The sequence below is a fragment of the Tachyglossus aculeatus genome, chromosome 17 (genome assembly GCF_015852505.1).
Source record: "Tachyglossus aculeatus isolate mTacAcu1 chromosome 17, mTacAcu1.pri, whole genome shotgun sequence".
In the NCBI taxonomy this organism is placed as follows: Eukaryota; Metazoa; Chordata; class Mammalia; order Monotremata; family Tachyglossidae; genus Tachyglossus; species Tachyglossus aculeatus.
In genome coordinates this window covers 45,165,019-45,183,133 of record NC_052082.1, presented here as the reverse complement: position 1 = coordinate 45,183,133, position 18,115 = coordinate 45,165,019, and the positions used below count along the sequence as shown (strand labels likewise).

At 40.6% G+C, this 18,115-nt stretch overlaps 1 protein-coding gene across 1 annotated transcript in view; it reads left to right on the top strand.

The window, feature by feature from the left end:
• The first annotated feature begins 1,728 nt into the window (after positions 1 to 1,728).
• MED13 (mediator complex subunit 13) overlaps positions 1,729 to 18,115 on the top strand; it is a 100,040-nt gene continuing 83,653 nt past the window's right edge. The window contains exons 1-2 of the mRNA XM_038759301.1: positions 1,729 to 1,857; positions 9,128 to 9,362. Coding sequence (XP_038615229.1) covers positions 1,792 to 1,857; positions 9,128 to 9,362 — 301 coding nt within the window. The 5' untranslated portion in view covers positions 1,729 to 1,791. The remainder of the gene's footprint in view (positions 1,858 to 9,127; positions 9,363 to 18,115) is intronic.

Here is an 18,115-nt window from a genome sequence, read left to right as displayed (position 1 = left end):
AGTGCTCTGCACACAGTAAGCGCTCAATAAATAGGATTGATTGATTGATCGATTGATTGTACTTCCCAAGCGCTCAGTACAGTGCTCTGCACATAGTAAGTGCTTAAGAAATGCCATCATTAATGAATTAATTCACCCAATACTGTTGAATAAAGGAATGAAAGTTTCTCCCCCTTCTAGACCACTGTGGGGTGGGGACCGTCTCTATATCATCATCATCATCATCAATCGTATTTATTGAGCGCTTACTATGTGCAGAGCATTGGACTAAGCGCTTGGGAAGTACAAATTGGCAACATACAGAGACAGTCCCTACCCAACAGTGGGCTCACAGTCTAAAAGGGGGAGACGGGGAACAAAACCAAACAATACTAACAAAATAAAATAGAATAGACATGTAGAAATAAATAAAATAAATAAATAAATAGAGTAAAAAAATATGTGCAAACACATATACATATATACAGGTGAACTTGTACTATATGCGGCCAACTTGTACTTCCCCAGCGCTCAGCACAGTGCTCTGCACACCGTCAGCGCTCAGTCAATCAATCAATCAATCAATCGTATTTATTGAGCGCTTACTATGTGCAGAGCACTGTACTAAGCGCTTGGGAAGTACAAATTGGCATCACATAGAGACAGTCCCTACCCAACAGTGGGCTCACAGTCTAAAAGGGGGAGACAGAGAACGGAACCAAACATACCAACAAAATAAAATAAGTAGGATAGAAATGTACAAGTAAAATAAATAAATAAATAAATAAATAAATAGAGTAATAAATATGTACAACCATATATACATATATACAGGTGCTGTGGGGAAGGGAAGGAGGTAAGATGGGGGGATGGAGAGGGGGACGAGGGGGAGAGGAAGGAAGGGGCTCAGTCTGGGAAGGCCTCCTGGAGGAGGTGAGCTCTCAGCAGGGCCTTACAGGTGAACTTGTACTATATGCGGCCAACTTGTACTTCTCCAGCGCTCAGCACAGTGCTCTGCACACCGGAAGCGCTCAATAAATCCGACTGAATGAATGAATGAATGAATGAATGAATGGCAGGTGGCGGATCGGGATCAGAACCCACGCCCGGGATGGTGCGCGCGGAGAGCGTCCCGCCGCTAGATGGCGCTGTTTCAGCAGCCACCGTCCGGTTGGGGCGCCCCTAGCGGCGGGTCGGGCCCCTGCGTCCGCTCCCCCCCCCCCCCGCCCCGTCCCCGCTCGCTTCTCCCTCCTCCCGAGCCGGGGGGTCACGTGACGCGGCGGCAGCCAATGGGGGCGCGGGGAGGCCGAGCTGGTCCCTGCGGCCGCCATTAAAGCGAAGGGAAGACCCGTGAATTCGGATTAAAGGGGGGGGTGGGGGGGAGGAGGAGGAAAGGGGATGGTGGGAAGGGGTAAAAGGGGGAAATGAAAAAGGCCGCCCAGCGGGGCCGCAAAATGGGGGAGGCGGGGAGGAGCGGCTGAGGAGACTGCCGCCGGACGGTCGCCTGAGGCGGGGTCGGCGGTGGGGCCGGCCGTTCTTCGGGATTTCTCCGCTCGCTGAGCCGGGGCGGCGCGGGGACGACGACCGGAGGGCGGGCGGCCCCCATCCGGGGGTCAGGGCGGGGCCCGGGCCTTCCCCGCGGCCCGGGCCGGGCCGGGCCGGGGGGCGGCGGCGGCCTCGTCGTCCGTCCGTCCGTCCCCTCCCTCCCTCCCTCCCTCCCTCCCTCCGCCGCCCGGGCTTCTCTCCCTCCGGTCGGAGGCGGCGGTAATGGCGGATGGTGGGTCGTGGCGCCGGCGGCGGCTGTGAGGGACGATGAGTTCCTGCTTCGTGCCGAACGGGGCCAGCCTGGAGGATTGTCACTGCAACCTCTTCTGCCTGGTGAGTCCCGAGCCGGGGAAGGGGCCGACACCACCACGGGGGGCTTCGTAGCCAGGCGCCGGACTAGGCCCCGGCGGGAGCCATTTATCGCCCCCCCCCCCTTTATACCTTCAATTTATTGATCCCCCCTCATCTCCCTTCCCTCCACCCCCCCCTTTCGACTTGCACCCCCCTTGAGGGCGCACCCCTGCCTCCTTTCCCCTTTCCCTTTCAGACTGTGAGCCCACTGTTGGGTAGGGACTGTCTCTCTAGGTTGCCAATTTGGACTTCCCAAGCGCTTAGTCCAGTGCTCCGCACATAGTAAGCGCTCAATAAATACGATTGATTGATTGATTGATTGACTGATTTCCCTCAAGCCCTCAGTGGAAAGACCCCGGCCTTGGGGGTCGGAAGGACCTCCTTCCCTTCCCCGCAGCACCTGTATATGTGTTTGTATTTATGTCTTTTACTTGTACATATCTATACACATTTATTACTCTATTTGACTTGTCCATATCGATTCTATTGATTTTATTTTGTTAGTAGGATTTATTTTACTTGTACATATCTATTCTATTTATACATATTTATTACTCTTTTTTACTTGTCCATATCTATTCTATTTATTTTGTTAGTACGATTATTTTACTTGTACATATCTATTCTATCTATGCACATTTATTACTCTATTTGACTTGTCCATATCTGTTCTATTTATTTTATTTTGTTAGTAGGATTATTTTACTTGTACATGTCTATTCTATTTATACATATTTATTACTCTTTTTTACTTGTCCATATCTATTCTATTTATTTTGTTAGTACGATTATTTTACTTGTACATATCTATTCTATCTATACACATTTATTACTCTATTTGACTTGTCCATATCTATTCTATTGATTTTATTTTGTTAGTAGGATTTATTTTACTTGTACACATCTATTCTATTTATACATATTTATTACTCTTTTTTACTTGTCCATATCTATTCTATTTATTTTGTTAGTACGATTATTTTACTTGTACATATCTATTCTATTTATGCATATTTATTACTCTATTTGACTTGTCCATATCGATTCTATTGATTTTATTTTGTTAGTAGGATTTATTTTACTTGTACACATCTATTCTATTTATCCATATTAATTACTCTGTTTTACTTGTCCATATCTATTTATTTTATTTTGTTAGTAGGATTTATTTTACTTGTACATATCTATTTATACATATTTATTACTCTGTTTGACTTGTCCATATCGATTCTATTGATTTTATTTTGTTAGTAGGATTTATTTTACTTGTACATATCTATTCTATTTATCCATATTAATTACTCTGTTTTACTTGTCCATATCTATTTATTTTATTTTGTTAGTAGGATTTATTTTACTTGTACATATCTATTTATACATATTTATTACTCTGTTTGACTTGTCCTTATCTATTCTATTGATTTTATTTTGTTAGTAGGATTTATTTTACTTGTACATATCTATTCTATTTATCCATATTAATTACTCTGTTTTACTTGTCCATATCTATTTATTTTATTTTGTTAGTAGGATTTATTTTACTTGTACATATCAATTCTTTTTATACATATCTATTACTCTATTTGACTTGTCCATATCTATTCTATTGATTTTATTTTGTTAGTAGGATTTATTTTACTTGTACATATCTATTCTATTTATCCATATTAATTACTCTGTTTTACTTGTCCATATCTATTCATTTTATTTTGTTGGTAGGATTTATTTTACTTGTACATATCTATTTATACGTATTTATTACTCTGTTTGACTTGTCCATATCTATTCTATTTATTTTACTTTGTTAGTAGGATTTATTTTACTTGTACATATCTATTTATACATATTTATTACTCTTTTTTACTTGTCCATATCTATTCTATTTATTTTATTTTGTTTGTAGGATTTATTTTACTTGTACATATCTATTCTATTTATACATATTTACTACTCTGTTTTACTTGTCCATATCTATTCTATTGATTACTTGTCCATATCTATTCTATTGATTTTATTTTGTTAGTAGCATTTATTTTATTTGTACATATCTATTCTATTTATACATATTTATTACTCTGTTTGACTTGTCCATATCTAGTCTATTTATTTTACTTTGTTAGTAGGATTTATTTTACTTGTACATATCTATTTATACATATTTATTACTCTTTTTTACTTGTCCATATCTATTCTATTCATTTTATTTTGTTAGTAGGATTTATTTTACTTGTACATATCTATTCTATTTATACATATTTACTACTCTGTTTTACTCGTCCATATCTATTCTATTGATTACTTGTCCATATCTATTCTATTGATTTTATTTTGTTAGTAGGATTTATTTTACTTGTACATATCTATTCTATTTATACATATTTATTACTCTTTTTTACTTGTCCATATCTATTCTATTTCTTTTATTTTGTTAGTAGGATTTATTTTACTTGTACATATCTATACATATTTATTACTCTATTTTACTTGTCCGTATCTATTCTATTTATTTTATTTTGTTAGGATTTATTTTACTTGCACATATCTATTCTATTTATACATATTAATTACTCTGTTTTACTTGTCCATATCTGTTCTATTGATTTTATTTTGTTAGTAGGGTTTATTTTACCTGTACATATCTATTCTATTTATACATATTTATTACTCTATTTGACTTGTCCATATCTATTCTATTGATTTTATTTTGTTAGTAGGATTTCTTTTACTTGTACATATCTATTCTATTTATACACATTTATTACTCTATTTTACTTGTCCATATCTATTCTATTTATTTTATTTTGTTAGTAGGATTTATTTTACTTGTACATATGTATTCTATTTATACATATTAATTACTCTGTTTTACTTGTCCATATCTAGTCTATTGATTTTATTTTGTCAGTAGGATTTATTTTACTTGTACATATCTATTCTATTTATACATATTAATTACTCTATTTTACTTGTCCATACCTATTCTATTTATTTTATTTTGTTAGTAGGATTTATTTTACTTGTACATATCTATTCTATTTATACATATTTATTACTCTATTTTACTTGTCCATATCTATTCTATTTATTTTATTTTGTTAGTAGGTTTGGTTCTGTTCTCCGTCTCCCCCTTTTAGACTGGGACTACAAATGTTGCCAATTTGTACTTCCCAAGCGCCTAGTACAGTGCCCTGCACATAGTAAGCGCTCAATAAATACGATTGATGATGATGATGATGATGCGAGCCCGCTGATGGGTAGGGACCGGCTCTAGATGTTGCCTATTTGTACTTCCCAAGCGCTTGGTACAGTGCTCTGCACATAGTAAGCGCTCAATAAATACGATTGATGATGATGACTGTCTCTAGATGTTGCCAATTTGGACTTCCCAAGCGCTTAGTACAGTGCTCTGCACATAGTAAGCGCTCAATAAATACGATTGATGATGATATATGTTTGTACATATTTATTACTCTATTTTACGTGTCCATATCTATTCTATTTATTTTATTTTGCTAGTGGGTTTGGTTCTGTTCTCCGTCTCCCCCTTTTAGACTGCGAGCCCGCTGTTGGGTAGGGACCGGCTCTAGATGTTGCCAATTTGGACTTCCCAAGCGCTTAGTCCAGTGCTCTGCACACAGTAAGCGCTCAATAAATACGATTGATGATGATGATGATATATGTTTGTACATATCTATTCTATTTATTTGATTTTGTTAGTAGGTTTGGTTCTGTTCTCCGTCTCCCCCTTTTAGACTGCGAGCCCACTGTTGGGTAGGGACTGTCTCTATAGGTTGCCAATTTGTACTTCCCAAGCGCTTAGTCCAGTGCTCTGCACATAGTAAGCGCTCAATAAATACGATTGATGATGATATATGTTTGTACCTATTTATTACTCTATTTATTTTACTTGTACATATCTATTCTGTTTATTTTATTTTGTTAGTAGGTTTGGTTCTGTTCTCCGTCTCCCCCTTTTAGACTGCGAGCCCGCTGTTGGGTAGGGACCGCCTCTAGATGTTGCCAATTTGGACTTCCCAAGCGCTTAGTCCAGTGCTCTGCACATAGTAAGCGCTCAATAAATACGATTGATGATGATGACTGTCTCTAGATGTTGCCAATTTGGACTTCCAAGCGCTTAGTCCAGTGCTCTGCACATAGTAAGCACTCAATAAATACGATTGATGATGATTGTCTTTAGATGTTGCCAATTTGGACTTCCCAAGCGCTTAGTCCAGTGCTGTGCACATAGTAAGCGCTCAATAAATACAATTGATGATATATGTTTGTACATATTTATTACTCTATTTTACTTGTACATATCTATTCTATTTATTTTATTTCGTTAGTAGGTTTGGTTCTGTTCTCCGCCTCCCCCTTTTAGACTGCGAGCCCGCTGTTGGGTAGGGACCGCCTCTAGATGTTGCCAATTTAGACTTCCCAAGCGCTTAGTCCAGTGCTCTGCACACAGTAAGCGCTCAATAAATACGATTGATGATGATATATGTTTGTACATATCTATTCCATTTATTTTATTTTGTTAGTAGGTTTGGTTCTGTTCTCCGTCTCCCCCTTTTAGACTGTGAGCCCGCTGTTGGGTAGGGACCGGCTCTAGATGTTGCCAACCTGGACTTCCCAAGCGCTTAGTCCAGTGCTCTGCACATAGTAAGCGCTCAATAAATACGATTGATGATGATGATGATGATGGGTTCAAATCCTGGCCCTGCCACTTGTCAGCCGGGTGACCTTGGGCAAGCTTCCCCGGGCCTCGGTCCCCTCATCTGGGAAATGGGGAGGAAGACTGTGACACAGGCCCCCTTTTAGACTGTGAGCCCGCTGTTGGGTAGGGACTGTCTCTATATGTTGCCAATTTGTACTTCCCAAGCGCTTAGTACAGTGCTCTGCACATAGTAAGCGCTCAATAAATACGATTGATGATGATGATGACTGTCTCCATATGTTGCCAATTTGTACTCCTCAAGCGCTTAGTACAGTGCTCTGCACATAGCGCTCAATAAATACGATTGATGATGATGAAGACTGTGGGACAACCCGAACACCTTGTATGCCCCCCCCCCCAGCGCTTAGAACAGTGCTCTGCCCAGAGTAGGCGTTTAACACATGCCGTCGTTATTGTTGTTGTTACAGCGGTCCGTGCAAAGTGAGCGCCCCGCAGATCCGATCGTCATCATCATCAATCGTATTTATTGAGCGCTTACTGTGTGCAGAGCACTGTACTAAGCGCTTGGGAAGTACAAATTGGCAACATATAGAGACAGTCCCTACCCAACAGTGGGCTCACCGCTCTTCCCGCCCCTCCTCCATCTCCACCATTCCGTGTCGTTGGGCTGCTTATTTTAATCCCTTTTTCCTCCTCTCCCCGGTCCCCGTTAAGTTCTTCCCACTTGACTCCGCAGCATGTGCCTTCCATTTTATTCTAATCCCTTTCGCCCCATCATCGTCATCATCAATCGTATTTATTGAGCGCTTACTATGTGCAGAGCACTGTACTAAGCGCTTGGGAAGTACAAATTGGCAACATATAGAGACGGTCCCTACCCAACAGTGGGCTCGCAGTCTAAAAGGGGGAGACAGAGAACAAAACCAAACATACTAACAAAAACCTTAGAGGAATAATATTGCAAACGCAAAAATCCCTCTCGGCTCCCCATCCCCACACGCTCCCATTTGTGTTGAGTGTCATGGATTATTTTAGGGACAGGTCGTCTTTCCCGTTCATACTTGGATTCATTTTACGAGGTCGAAAGCAAAGTTTTCTCCCCTCTGACACTTCATTCATTCAGTCGTATTTATTGAGCGCTCACTGTGTGCAGAGCACCGTACTAAGCGCTTGGGAAGTACAAGTCGGCAACATAGAAGGTCCCTGCCCAACAACGGGCCCACAGTCTAGAAGGGGGAGACAGACGACAAAACAAAACATGTAGACAGGTGTCAAAATCGTCAGAACAAACAGAATTAAAACTCCTCCCTCCCCCCCAATCTTGCTTTTATCGCCATATTGGGTATGGGGGGGTCGGGAAGGGGGTGTGTACCGGGATGCTACTGCAAAGATTTGTATGTCTTGAATGCATGTTTGCCCAGCGTTTTCAGTGTGCTGACTTTCATTTTAGCCGAGTATTTTAAGCCAGTCTGAAGTTTACAGGGATGGTGGTGGTTTTGTTTGTTACACGGGTCAGGCCTAGTGATGGCTTTTGACAATTAAGCCTTAAGGCTTTCAGAAGTACCAACTGTTGCAGATTCTCTCTTCCTGAAGGCGAAACTCCCTGTCCCTTCGATCCCTTAAATTTTTTTCTCATTCCTCCTCCCCCACCCCCCCGTGCCGAAAGAAGTATTAAAGGGTTATGTAGTTTGGTAAGTGAGTCGAGTGGGTGGAAACACAACTAGTTGGCAAGTCCCAACTGCCCATCATGTATCAGCAGTTTCAGTTTTTTGGCACCTCCTGCCTTACACCTTTAAATCGTTCCGAAGGAGTGTTGTAACTCCATCTGCTAAATTATTCTTAAAGCCAAATCCTGGAACTTTTGTTGTCCTGGAACGTATTAGAAATCTTCATAAATTTGTCTCTTAATGTAGTTCAAATACCAGACAAACAGTCTCCTGGGTTCTGCCTTAAGGAGAAATTGAATGTGACATTCTACCACCTCCCAGCTGGCTTTCAATTCCTTTAGAATTTCCTCCTCTGAATGTGGGAGAATAATTTAAATATAACAGTTCGTTTATGAGCAAATCTTGGAGATTTTTTTCCTAAACACTTTGTTTTCCGAATTGGCAGCGGGGAAACATATGTTGACTTTTCCAATACAAGTTTAGAAAACATTTCATCAAATGCATGAGTGATTTGGGAGTAGAGAATATTTTAAGCTATTCATTTATAAGGGTTTGACACTAATCCCATTCACTTTTTATAGTGTTGCTAAGAAGGAAATGATCAGTTATATTAGCTCTGTTGAAGAAAGAGTTGCAGCAAGTACAAAGTATTGTGGAAAATATTTAGTGATATTAACGGTGAATTTTTCTATCTAAATCAATTTGGCTTGTCACAGACAGGCTAATTTACTCCTGATACGTTACAGAATGTGAAGATAACAGCTATGCTTCAGTCTTAAATTTCTTAGTGAGCAGCGTCGCGAAGCATCCTTTGGCCCTAAGTGATAGCTGGGAATTTTTTCAGGGAATTTTTTTTTTTTTCATGGTGTGATGATTAATCTTAAATAATACTCTTTTCTTTATTCAGGCTGACTTAACAGGAATTAAATGGAAACGCTATGTATGGCAAGGTCCAACTTCTGCCCCAATTCTGTTTCCGGTGACAGAGGAAGACCCTATTTTAAGTAGCTTTAGTCGCTGTCTTAAGGCAGATGTACTGGGTGTGTGGCGGAGAGATCAAAGACCTGGACGAAGAGAGCTATGGATATTTTGGTGGGGTGAGGACCCCAATTTTGCTGACCTTATTCATCACGATTTAACAGGTGAGAGAAAATGGGTTGGAGGTTATGGTGGTTTTTAGGTCATCTACTGGTAAACTCTCCGACTTTTTTTAACTTGTCACATAAACGAAACGAAAGAAATGCAGGTTTGTTTCTGTGGAATTAAGATTAATTGTTACAATATCCTTGCTCTCAAAATCTCTGGGTGGGACCAGAACACATTTTGGGTTGATTCTTCCTCTGTTGTGTAAATGTCTGTGTTTTTGACGCAGTTGAAAACATTGAATGTCTAGAGTTGACTTGACGTCGTACCAATTTTGTTAGAAATATTTAAATTTGTGATACTTTACTTCCATCAAATATTTCTTAAACTTGAATGAGTGATTACAACACCTTGTGCTGAAGCAGATGGCTCAGAGAGGCTAATGACCTGCTATTCTCTTCCAGGTTGTTGGTTTTAAACAGTTTGCTTTAGAAATACTTTACTTTTCCCAAAATAGGCAGGTCTGTGTAGTCTTCTGATGGAGGTTTTTTCTCTAGTATTTAGACTGAAGGAATAGGTGTCCCCGTGTATTTCTTTTTGAGTTGCATGCCGTTCTACCAGTTGCAGTTTGCCCTTCCAAATGGCAGGCTGTTTTCAGAGAAGTCCAAGATTCCCAAGCCAGAATTTTAATTTAGGTTATACTTCTATTTTGTTGGAAGTTTTAGAAAAAAACTCAGATGTGTAGTAGGTCCATGTCCTCAGTTGCCGTATTCTATAAGGAACAGTAAGGTATAACCCCTATTTTCAAAGTGTAACAGCTACTTAATCATGTATTGCACTAAGAACTACTAGATGTAGGAAAAAAATTTGAGTAAATCAAATATTTTGTGTACTGATGGTTGGTGGTGAAAGCCAGATGCTGGCATAACTGCAAAATGAAACTGCTTTTTAGGTTAACATCTGAAATTTCCTTAGGTAGTGCTACAGATGACCACAATTCTAACCTACCGGTATTCTCTTCTGTCTGTTAGGATGAGTTGTAATCGAGATGTACTATGTTTAGTCTCTGGCTGATCTTTAATAAAAACTAACTGTTATGCCAGAGTTTATTGGTTTTGCGAGTTTGAAACCTTTTTAACACCTTTTTTTGGCTCTTCTTACTGTTTAGAAATATATTGGCTTTCAAATATAGGCCTCCATTTTTGAATGCCTCTATCAGATTTATTAAGCAGTTCACATTGTCCATTCTGATCAAGAACTTGGCAGTACCCTCAACGCTACTGTAAAGTCTTATTTTCTTTAATTTTTAAGCGGAAGTTGATACCTGAGAGAATAGTTTTGGATTAGTATTTGAGGTGTCTTTGGGAAGTTGGCCAGATAATTCGGTTTTCCCGTGGTAATTCTTGTTCATCACAGCCCTTCTATTTCTTGGCTTTGCCTTCCTTCCTTCCTTCTGGGATAAGATTGATCCTCAATTAATCGATGATGTTTATGGAGCACTTTCTGGGTACAAAGCGTTACACTAAACACTTGGGAGAGTACGATACAACAGATCTAGGGGTATTGTTCCCCGTCCACAGCCAACCCGCCTAACGGTTACTTTAGAATAATCCTAAAAGTGGAAGTGATATTTGCGCCCCAGAAGGGAATGTTTTAGTGTGTATGTGTAGAAAACGTCACAAGGACTTTAGGAAAAGCAGTAGCACCAATAGTTAGTGCAGGAAGCTAACTTTTGGCTTCTTGTTCTGCCATTGTCTTAATGAGACCTTGGGCAAACCCACGTAAGTGTCTAAACGGCCACCTCTTGAAATATTTTGAGATATAGCCTTAATGGCGGTACATTGTCCAGTAGAGACTTTCAAGTATGCGGCGACTATTTAGTCCACCTACTTTTCATTGTGAAGATTCCATTGAAATTTGCAGAAGAGAAACAACTATCTATTAAATCTCTTCAAGGAATCCAGCGGTACTCAGGAGCTGACAACCTTGTAAATCATTTAGTCAGTCTTCGTGATACTCCAAGAATGGGTCAAGCAATTTCTGGGAAAATCTAAATGCAGTTCTTTGAGAAATGTACCCACAATATTGCAACTGGAAAGTATTTGAGGCGAAACACATTAACCAAGTGAAGCACTGTGTAACTTTTTGGAAAACTAGCTCTTATGTGGGCATCTTCCTCCAGTTGTAGGCGGTAAGGTCCGTTTGGGCAGGAATCCCATCTACCAACTCTTGTATTCTCCCAAGCACTTAATACAATATGCATCACACAAGCGCTCCAATACCACTGATACTGCTATTCAGGTTTAAAAAAAATATTACTCCAAACTTCCCATTGCTGACATGTTACTGTCCTAGTGTAAGATGACTACTTAAAGACTTTGCCATCGCTTTAATATTTCTGAGCCCTAGTGTGAATTAGCTAAAGGGATTTAGAAAGACTTAGCGTCGAAACTGATCAGGTATGGTATTAGAACCCTGAACACCCCAAGAAGTGACAGAGATGATTCAAGGGATCAAGAATGGGTCCTGTGAAGAAAGGTTATAAGACTTTTTGGGTTTCTTAGCCTGGAGGAAGAGATGGCTAAAGAAAGGCGTGCATGATGTCCTTCAGAATGTGAAGGGTTTTCAGTAAAGGTTGCTAACCAATTGTTCTTGTCCACAAAGAACAAAAGAAGGGAAGGGGTTTAAATTATAGCAGGAGTGTTGGTCATAAGGAAGAACTGCTTGACCATAAAGGTAATAAAATGCTGAAACGGGTTATCAAAGAAGGTTATGAAGTCCCCATCTCTGGAGACAATTGAAAAGACCACACCTTAAGGAGTTCCGGATGGATTAGTTTTTTCACCTGCTTTGACGTGGAAGGATGAGGTGATAGATATGAGGCTATTTCTAACTCCATGATTTCCCTCTTTCACACCCACCCATTTGAGGTTTAGTTGGACTAGAATAAATGGAGAGTCCCTTTCTTTCTAGCAATATGAAATGACTATAGCCTATATTTAGTGGTTTTTGTTTTGGATCATTTAAAGCATCACCACAAGGAATTTTCCAAGTGCACTTCCCAAACATCAAGTCCTGGATTCATTTATCAGAGCTGAAACAATCATTGTGAAATAGTAGTCTGACATACAATTAGAATTTAATGCTTGTGATGGTCATATTTGCTGTTGCATAACATCTGACTTACCTTCTCCATTTAGTTGGAGGGCTTTGAATGTTGCAGCTTAATCATCTTTCTCATCTTGCTCTTGATTTTTAAAGTGGCATAGCTGTGTTTCTTAAATCAGATCGCCCACTGTTGAGTCAGGTTAGAATTCATCAGTAGTACTAAAGAGTCTCTTCTGAATGTAGAGCGCTCTCAGAACACTGATCATTTTGGGGTGGTGTGTCTTGGTTACTTTTTATTCCCAGTCTCCAGGGAGGTAGTTTTCTTTCCTTTTGTAGGGGGTAACTTCCCCTCTCCTATCATCTGGACCATTGCCATTTCCATCATTCCCTCCCCTTCCCTGAATAACCGTAAGAAGAGCACTGCAAAGTGGGATCAGAACCAGCTGCAGGAGGCATTTTGGCCTCTAAGTGAAGGGGAAGCAGTGGTGGAAGACACCAGAATGGCCTCGATGGTTGTTGAGAAGCTGTCCTAATTTAAACTAAACCTACTGTGCCCGCACACGGCCATTCTGTTTTTGTTTAGCCCCTAACATTCTTGGCACTCGACTCATTCTCCCTGAAATGCATTGGTGATGCTGGGTTTTTTTTTTTAATGGTATTTAAGCACTTATGCCAGGCACTGTACTTAACTGCTGGGGTAGATACAAGATAATCAGGTTGCCCCATATAGGGCTCACAGTTAGTCGAGAGAAGTTTCTTCTTTGATTTGAAAAGGGGGAGAGGAACTACATTCCACACTGTAGTAATTCTCCAATGCTTAATTTAATGTCCCATAAATAATATGTATGCGAATGATTCCCTCACCACTCATCCCCCAACAGTAATGTGGCATAAAACAAATCTGCTCTTTCTTGGTGGTTGTCCTCCCCCTTGCTTCTGCTGTTAAGTGTCATTTAGTGGTGGAACTTAACCACCAAAACTTGTGACTAACCCCTCCTTCGAAGTGATAGCATGGCAGGCAAAAGCTATGCCCAACTCTTAGGGGTTTTTTGTTTGCTTGGGTTTTTTTTTTTAACATCTGTAAAGCTTTTCTGTAGAGAGCTACTCCAGTCTCTTGTTTATTACAAGCTGCTGGTTGGTAGAAAAAGCATTGCTGTGGGAATCAGGAGGACCTGGGTTTTAGCCCCAGTTCTGCCTATTGGGGCTATGCCAGATGGATAAAAACAACCACTTAAGCCATTCTGCAAGGTGTACAAGCCCCTCAAGAATTTCGAAAAGTAGCACAACAGCCATCAAGACAACTGCCTCCTGGGTTGGAGTGCTACAACCAGGGATTAATAATAATGGCGTTGAGTGCTTACTGTGTGCTAAGCACTGCAATGCAAAATAATAGTAATAATAACAATGGTATTTGTAAGTGCTTACCATGTGCCAAGCACTGTTCTAAACGCTGGGGTAATGCGAGGTAATCAGGTTGTCCCATATGGGGCTGAGTCTTCATCCCCATTTTACAGATGAGGCACAGAGAAGTGAAGTGACTTGCCCAAGGTCACACAGCTGACAAGTGGTGGAGCCGGGATTAGAACCCACAACCTCTGACTCCCGAGCCTGTTCTCTTTCCAGTAAGCCACGTGTGTGAGTCTAGTGGTCAAAGGAATTGGCAATAGGTGATGGTCACCCTGGTCAGAAATGGGTCCTGATTGTTTAAAAAAAAAAACCCTTCACGTGTCCTTTTTAATATGCTGCATCTCTGCTGCACTCTGTGCTCTTGCAGAAGCATGTCTGTCTGGGAAGAGAGTGCAAGGGGTACTGAGCAAATCACTGGCGTTATATATAATCTATTCCTTCATGCAGATTCCTGAAGTCTCAGGACAAACGGTCATCTGTTATTCTTGATGAGGAAGCTCCCATCACAAGTGGCCATCACCCCGAACAAGATTTGGATAAACTTGTTCTAAAGGAGAGTAGTACTGAGGGCTTCAGTTTTTAGTGTTCTCTAACATGTTCCTCTGTGTTACTAGATTTAAGTTGAAAGGCAAGTTTGATGTGAGTGTCCAGAAATGAAACATCCATTTTGGTGCACATTTTCTCTTCTTCGAAATGCTTAATCTTTATTTTATCCTCTGCTATCCTGACTTTCACTTTCTGTTGGCTCTAGTAAATTGTCTGATATATACTCTTTTGGATTATTAATCCTCACCCATTTGCCATAGGAGAAGCTAAACACAAAGTCCTTCATTTATATATCTTTTTTTTTCCTAAAACATTCTGGTCCTCACTTTCAGTTTCTAACCTTCCAGAACTGTAACATTCGACTCCCCCCGCCCTGCATGATTTGGTGGTTTGTGGGATAGTGCATGGAGGAGAAGTCTTACTTAAAATCTTTGAAGTTATAAAGATTCAAGCCTATGGCTTCTGAAGATCTAAATTTTACTGCTGATCGATCAGTTAATTCAAGGCCTCACTTTCTGTGGTAGTTCATTTTCATTCAGTCCTCAGAAGAAAACTCGTCTGGGTTGTGAGTAGTAGAAAATTATTTTGTAGCTTCCCCAAATAAGTTCAGTTTTGGGCACATAAATCACAGTTTATCTTCTAACTTATTAAATACCCTGCTACGTATCTTCATCCTAGCATTCAGGTTTGATGCTTGGGGGAAATGTTACGGCGGCAATCATTTGAGTTAAAGCTTCCAAAGGATATGCTGGTGAGAAATTGAGCAAGAAAGCTAAGTGTTAGGAAAAACATCAGGTTCTAGATCTTCATCTTCTAATTGATGAGATATTATTGTGAGACATAACATCAAGATATTCTGTATTGTCGTAAGTGTCAGTAGCTCAATTTGGTTGAACTGTCAAGTTGTTTGAGAAGCGTGGGGTGTTTTTTTTTGTTTGTTTTTTTTGTATGTGAAGGACATGCTGTTAAATAGCAGTTAAAGGTATTGGACCCAACATGAAAGTCTTTACCAATCGATTGTACAATTAGTTTTACACACGTTCTGGGGGAGGTAATGAATAAGCATGTATGTACTAGCAGTGAGTCGATGTGACATAGGGACATAGTAAGCGATCAATGAATATGATTGATTGATTGACTTAATCGAGGAAGGCTTGTTGAAGCAATGTGGCTTGGTGGTTAGATCACAGTCCTGGAAGTCAGAGGACATGGCTTCTAATCCCAGCTCTGCCATTTGTCTGCTGTGTGACCTTGGGCAAGTCACTTAACTTTGGTGCCTCAGTTTCCTCATCTGTAAAATAGGAATTAAGACAGTGAGCCCTATGTGGGACGTGGATGATGTCCAGCCTGATTAGCTTGTACCTACCCCAGCGCTTAGGACAGTGCCTGGCACATAGTAAGCACTTCACAAATCAGGTTTTTTAAAGCTGTCCTGAGGGCTTTGAAAGGGGGCCAAGCTGTGGTCTGTTGGATTTATGTTGGGATGGGAATTCCAGGCTGGTGACACAGTCGGAGCAAAGGGGTGGAAGAGGGAGAGCTTGAGTCAAGAAGGTTAATTTGGGAGGAATGAAAAGAGCAAGCTGGGGAGTAGCTGGTGTGTAAAATGAGAAAAGTTTAGTAGAGAGCCTTGGTGCTGGTTTGCAAGTGTTCACCTGATGTGAAGGGAAATGGGAAGTCACTAGAGGATTTTGTGAGGAGAGGGGAGGTAAGTAACATTTGAGGGGAATGATTTGTGTAGTAGTGGGTATATATATAGTATGGACCGAAGAGGGGAGAAGCTAGAGGCTGATAAACTTGCTGTGATAAGACAAGACCTTTGACCAAGGTGGTAGCAGGCCTGGCAGAGGATGCAGGAAACATTGTTTAGGAAGAACTGGCTCTGTTGAGACTTTCGGGTATCTGGGACATAGTTCCAGCGGGTATTCAGTTGAAATGGAGAATCGCTGCTGCAAGGGTGAAAGGGACATTTTGTTTGAAACGTCAACATGCTGTGGACTTACCTCATTCTAGGCCTTGGCTGTCTGGAGTATGTCAGTCAATCGTATTTGAGTGCTTACTCTGTGCAGAGCCCTGTACTAAGCATTTGGGAGAGTACAGTATAGCAAAGAAAGGATATAATTTCTCTGAAAGAATATTCAAATGGATAAAATGTCAGTGACTTTTGCAAGCAACTTTGGGTATTAAATGCCCAAAATCAGTTTGGTTTGTCACATTTTCCCCTATCGGGAACCAAGATAATTTATGAGATATTGAATTCCATTGCAATTGAGTTTTGTCTTGGTCCTAAAAATAATGTTCAGTGTTTAGTACAGTGCCTGGCACGCAGTAAGCACTTACATACCATTTAAAAATGCAAATTCATTTTTATTTGCCAGGCATGTAAACTTAATCACTTCCATATAGTGCAGATGCACTTGAGATGTCTTTGCTCTGGATTACCGCGTTGGGGTGGAGAGGGGAAGAGGTTATTCTACTTCGTTGTATGCAAATTCTGTCTACTCTATTAACACAGCCCAGATGTTGACTATCAGAAACTCCCACGCATTTGTAGGAGCTTAACCAGTGAGTGCCTTGCTACTCGGGACTGGAATAATTAGTTGCAGAAAATTTAGAAAAATGGTAGGGGGCCAAGCCTTTTTGTCTAGGGTGACATCCCCCCCCACCCCACCAAGGTCCCTTAAAATAGCTAAAATAGTAAGAATTGAAGGCAGATTGAAGCATGGTAAAAAGGGAAGGGGTAAAACTGCTTTGATTTACTCCCCCACTCCACTCCCCCACCCCCTGAGAGTGGGAGAGGAGGGAATATGGCTGCCTATTTCAATTTTAAACGGTACGGTGATTTAGAAAGGTATAAGCAATTCTTGATTCATTTTCTAGGTGTAAAAGGAAGACCTGAGCTGCCCAGTTTTTCCTTCTCACTCCCTCACATTTGCCAGCTACTCTATCAATAAAGAAAGAGTACTTGATTCCCTGGTTGGTCTCTTCCTCTCCTCCCCCCCCCCCCCCCAACTCCCACCATCTGAGAGGCTGAAAAGATCTTAACTAGGTGCTAAGATGAAGAGCATCCCATAGTCATGCATGACCTGGTGACCTACCTACTTTCAGTAAGCTATAGTATTTAGCATGGCAAAAAGGTGGGCGGGGGGGGGGGGGGTTTATATATACAACCTGTAGTAAGGTAACTTCCAAAGTAACTAGAATTGTGCTTTAAATAGGGGTTAAGCATTTTATGATATTGTGTTGAGAAGTGACTTAAAAATTGTGATATTAAGCACTTACTAAGCATTGGGGTAGATTCACTGTGAGCCTTTGGTGGGGTGCAGTCGAACCTAATTATCTTCTAATGGGGGAGGGAGCCCAGGTATTTAAATGCCTATTTTACAGATCAGGAAACAGGCACAGGTAAATAACTTATCCAAGGTCACACAGCAGGCAAGTGGCAGAGCTGAGATTAGAACCTGGGACTTCAGACTCTTAATGCCCGTGTTCTTTCCACTAGGCCTTGCTGCTTTGTTAAATTGAAAACAATCTCAGAGGTATTTAAAACAGTGTACATATCTGAGGCCATGACCATATAGTATGTTCAGTTTCAAAAATGAACTGTAAATCTTCCAGTCATAGATTCCATGTTTTGTAATCTTAAATTGGTTCTTGTCTTGTAGCACTTGCAAGTAATTCTCCATGACAATAAAGATCAAGTTAAGGGCTACTTGTATAGAACAAATATTTAGTGAAGTTTACAGATTACATA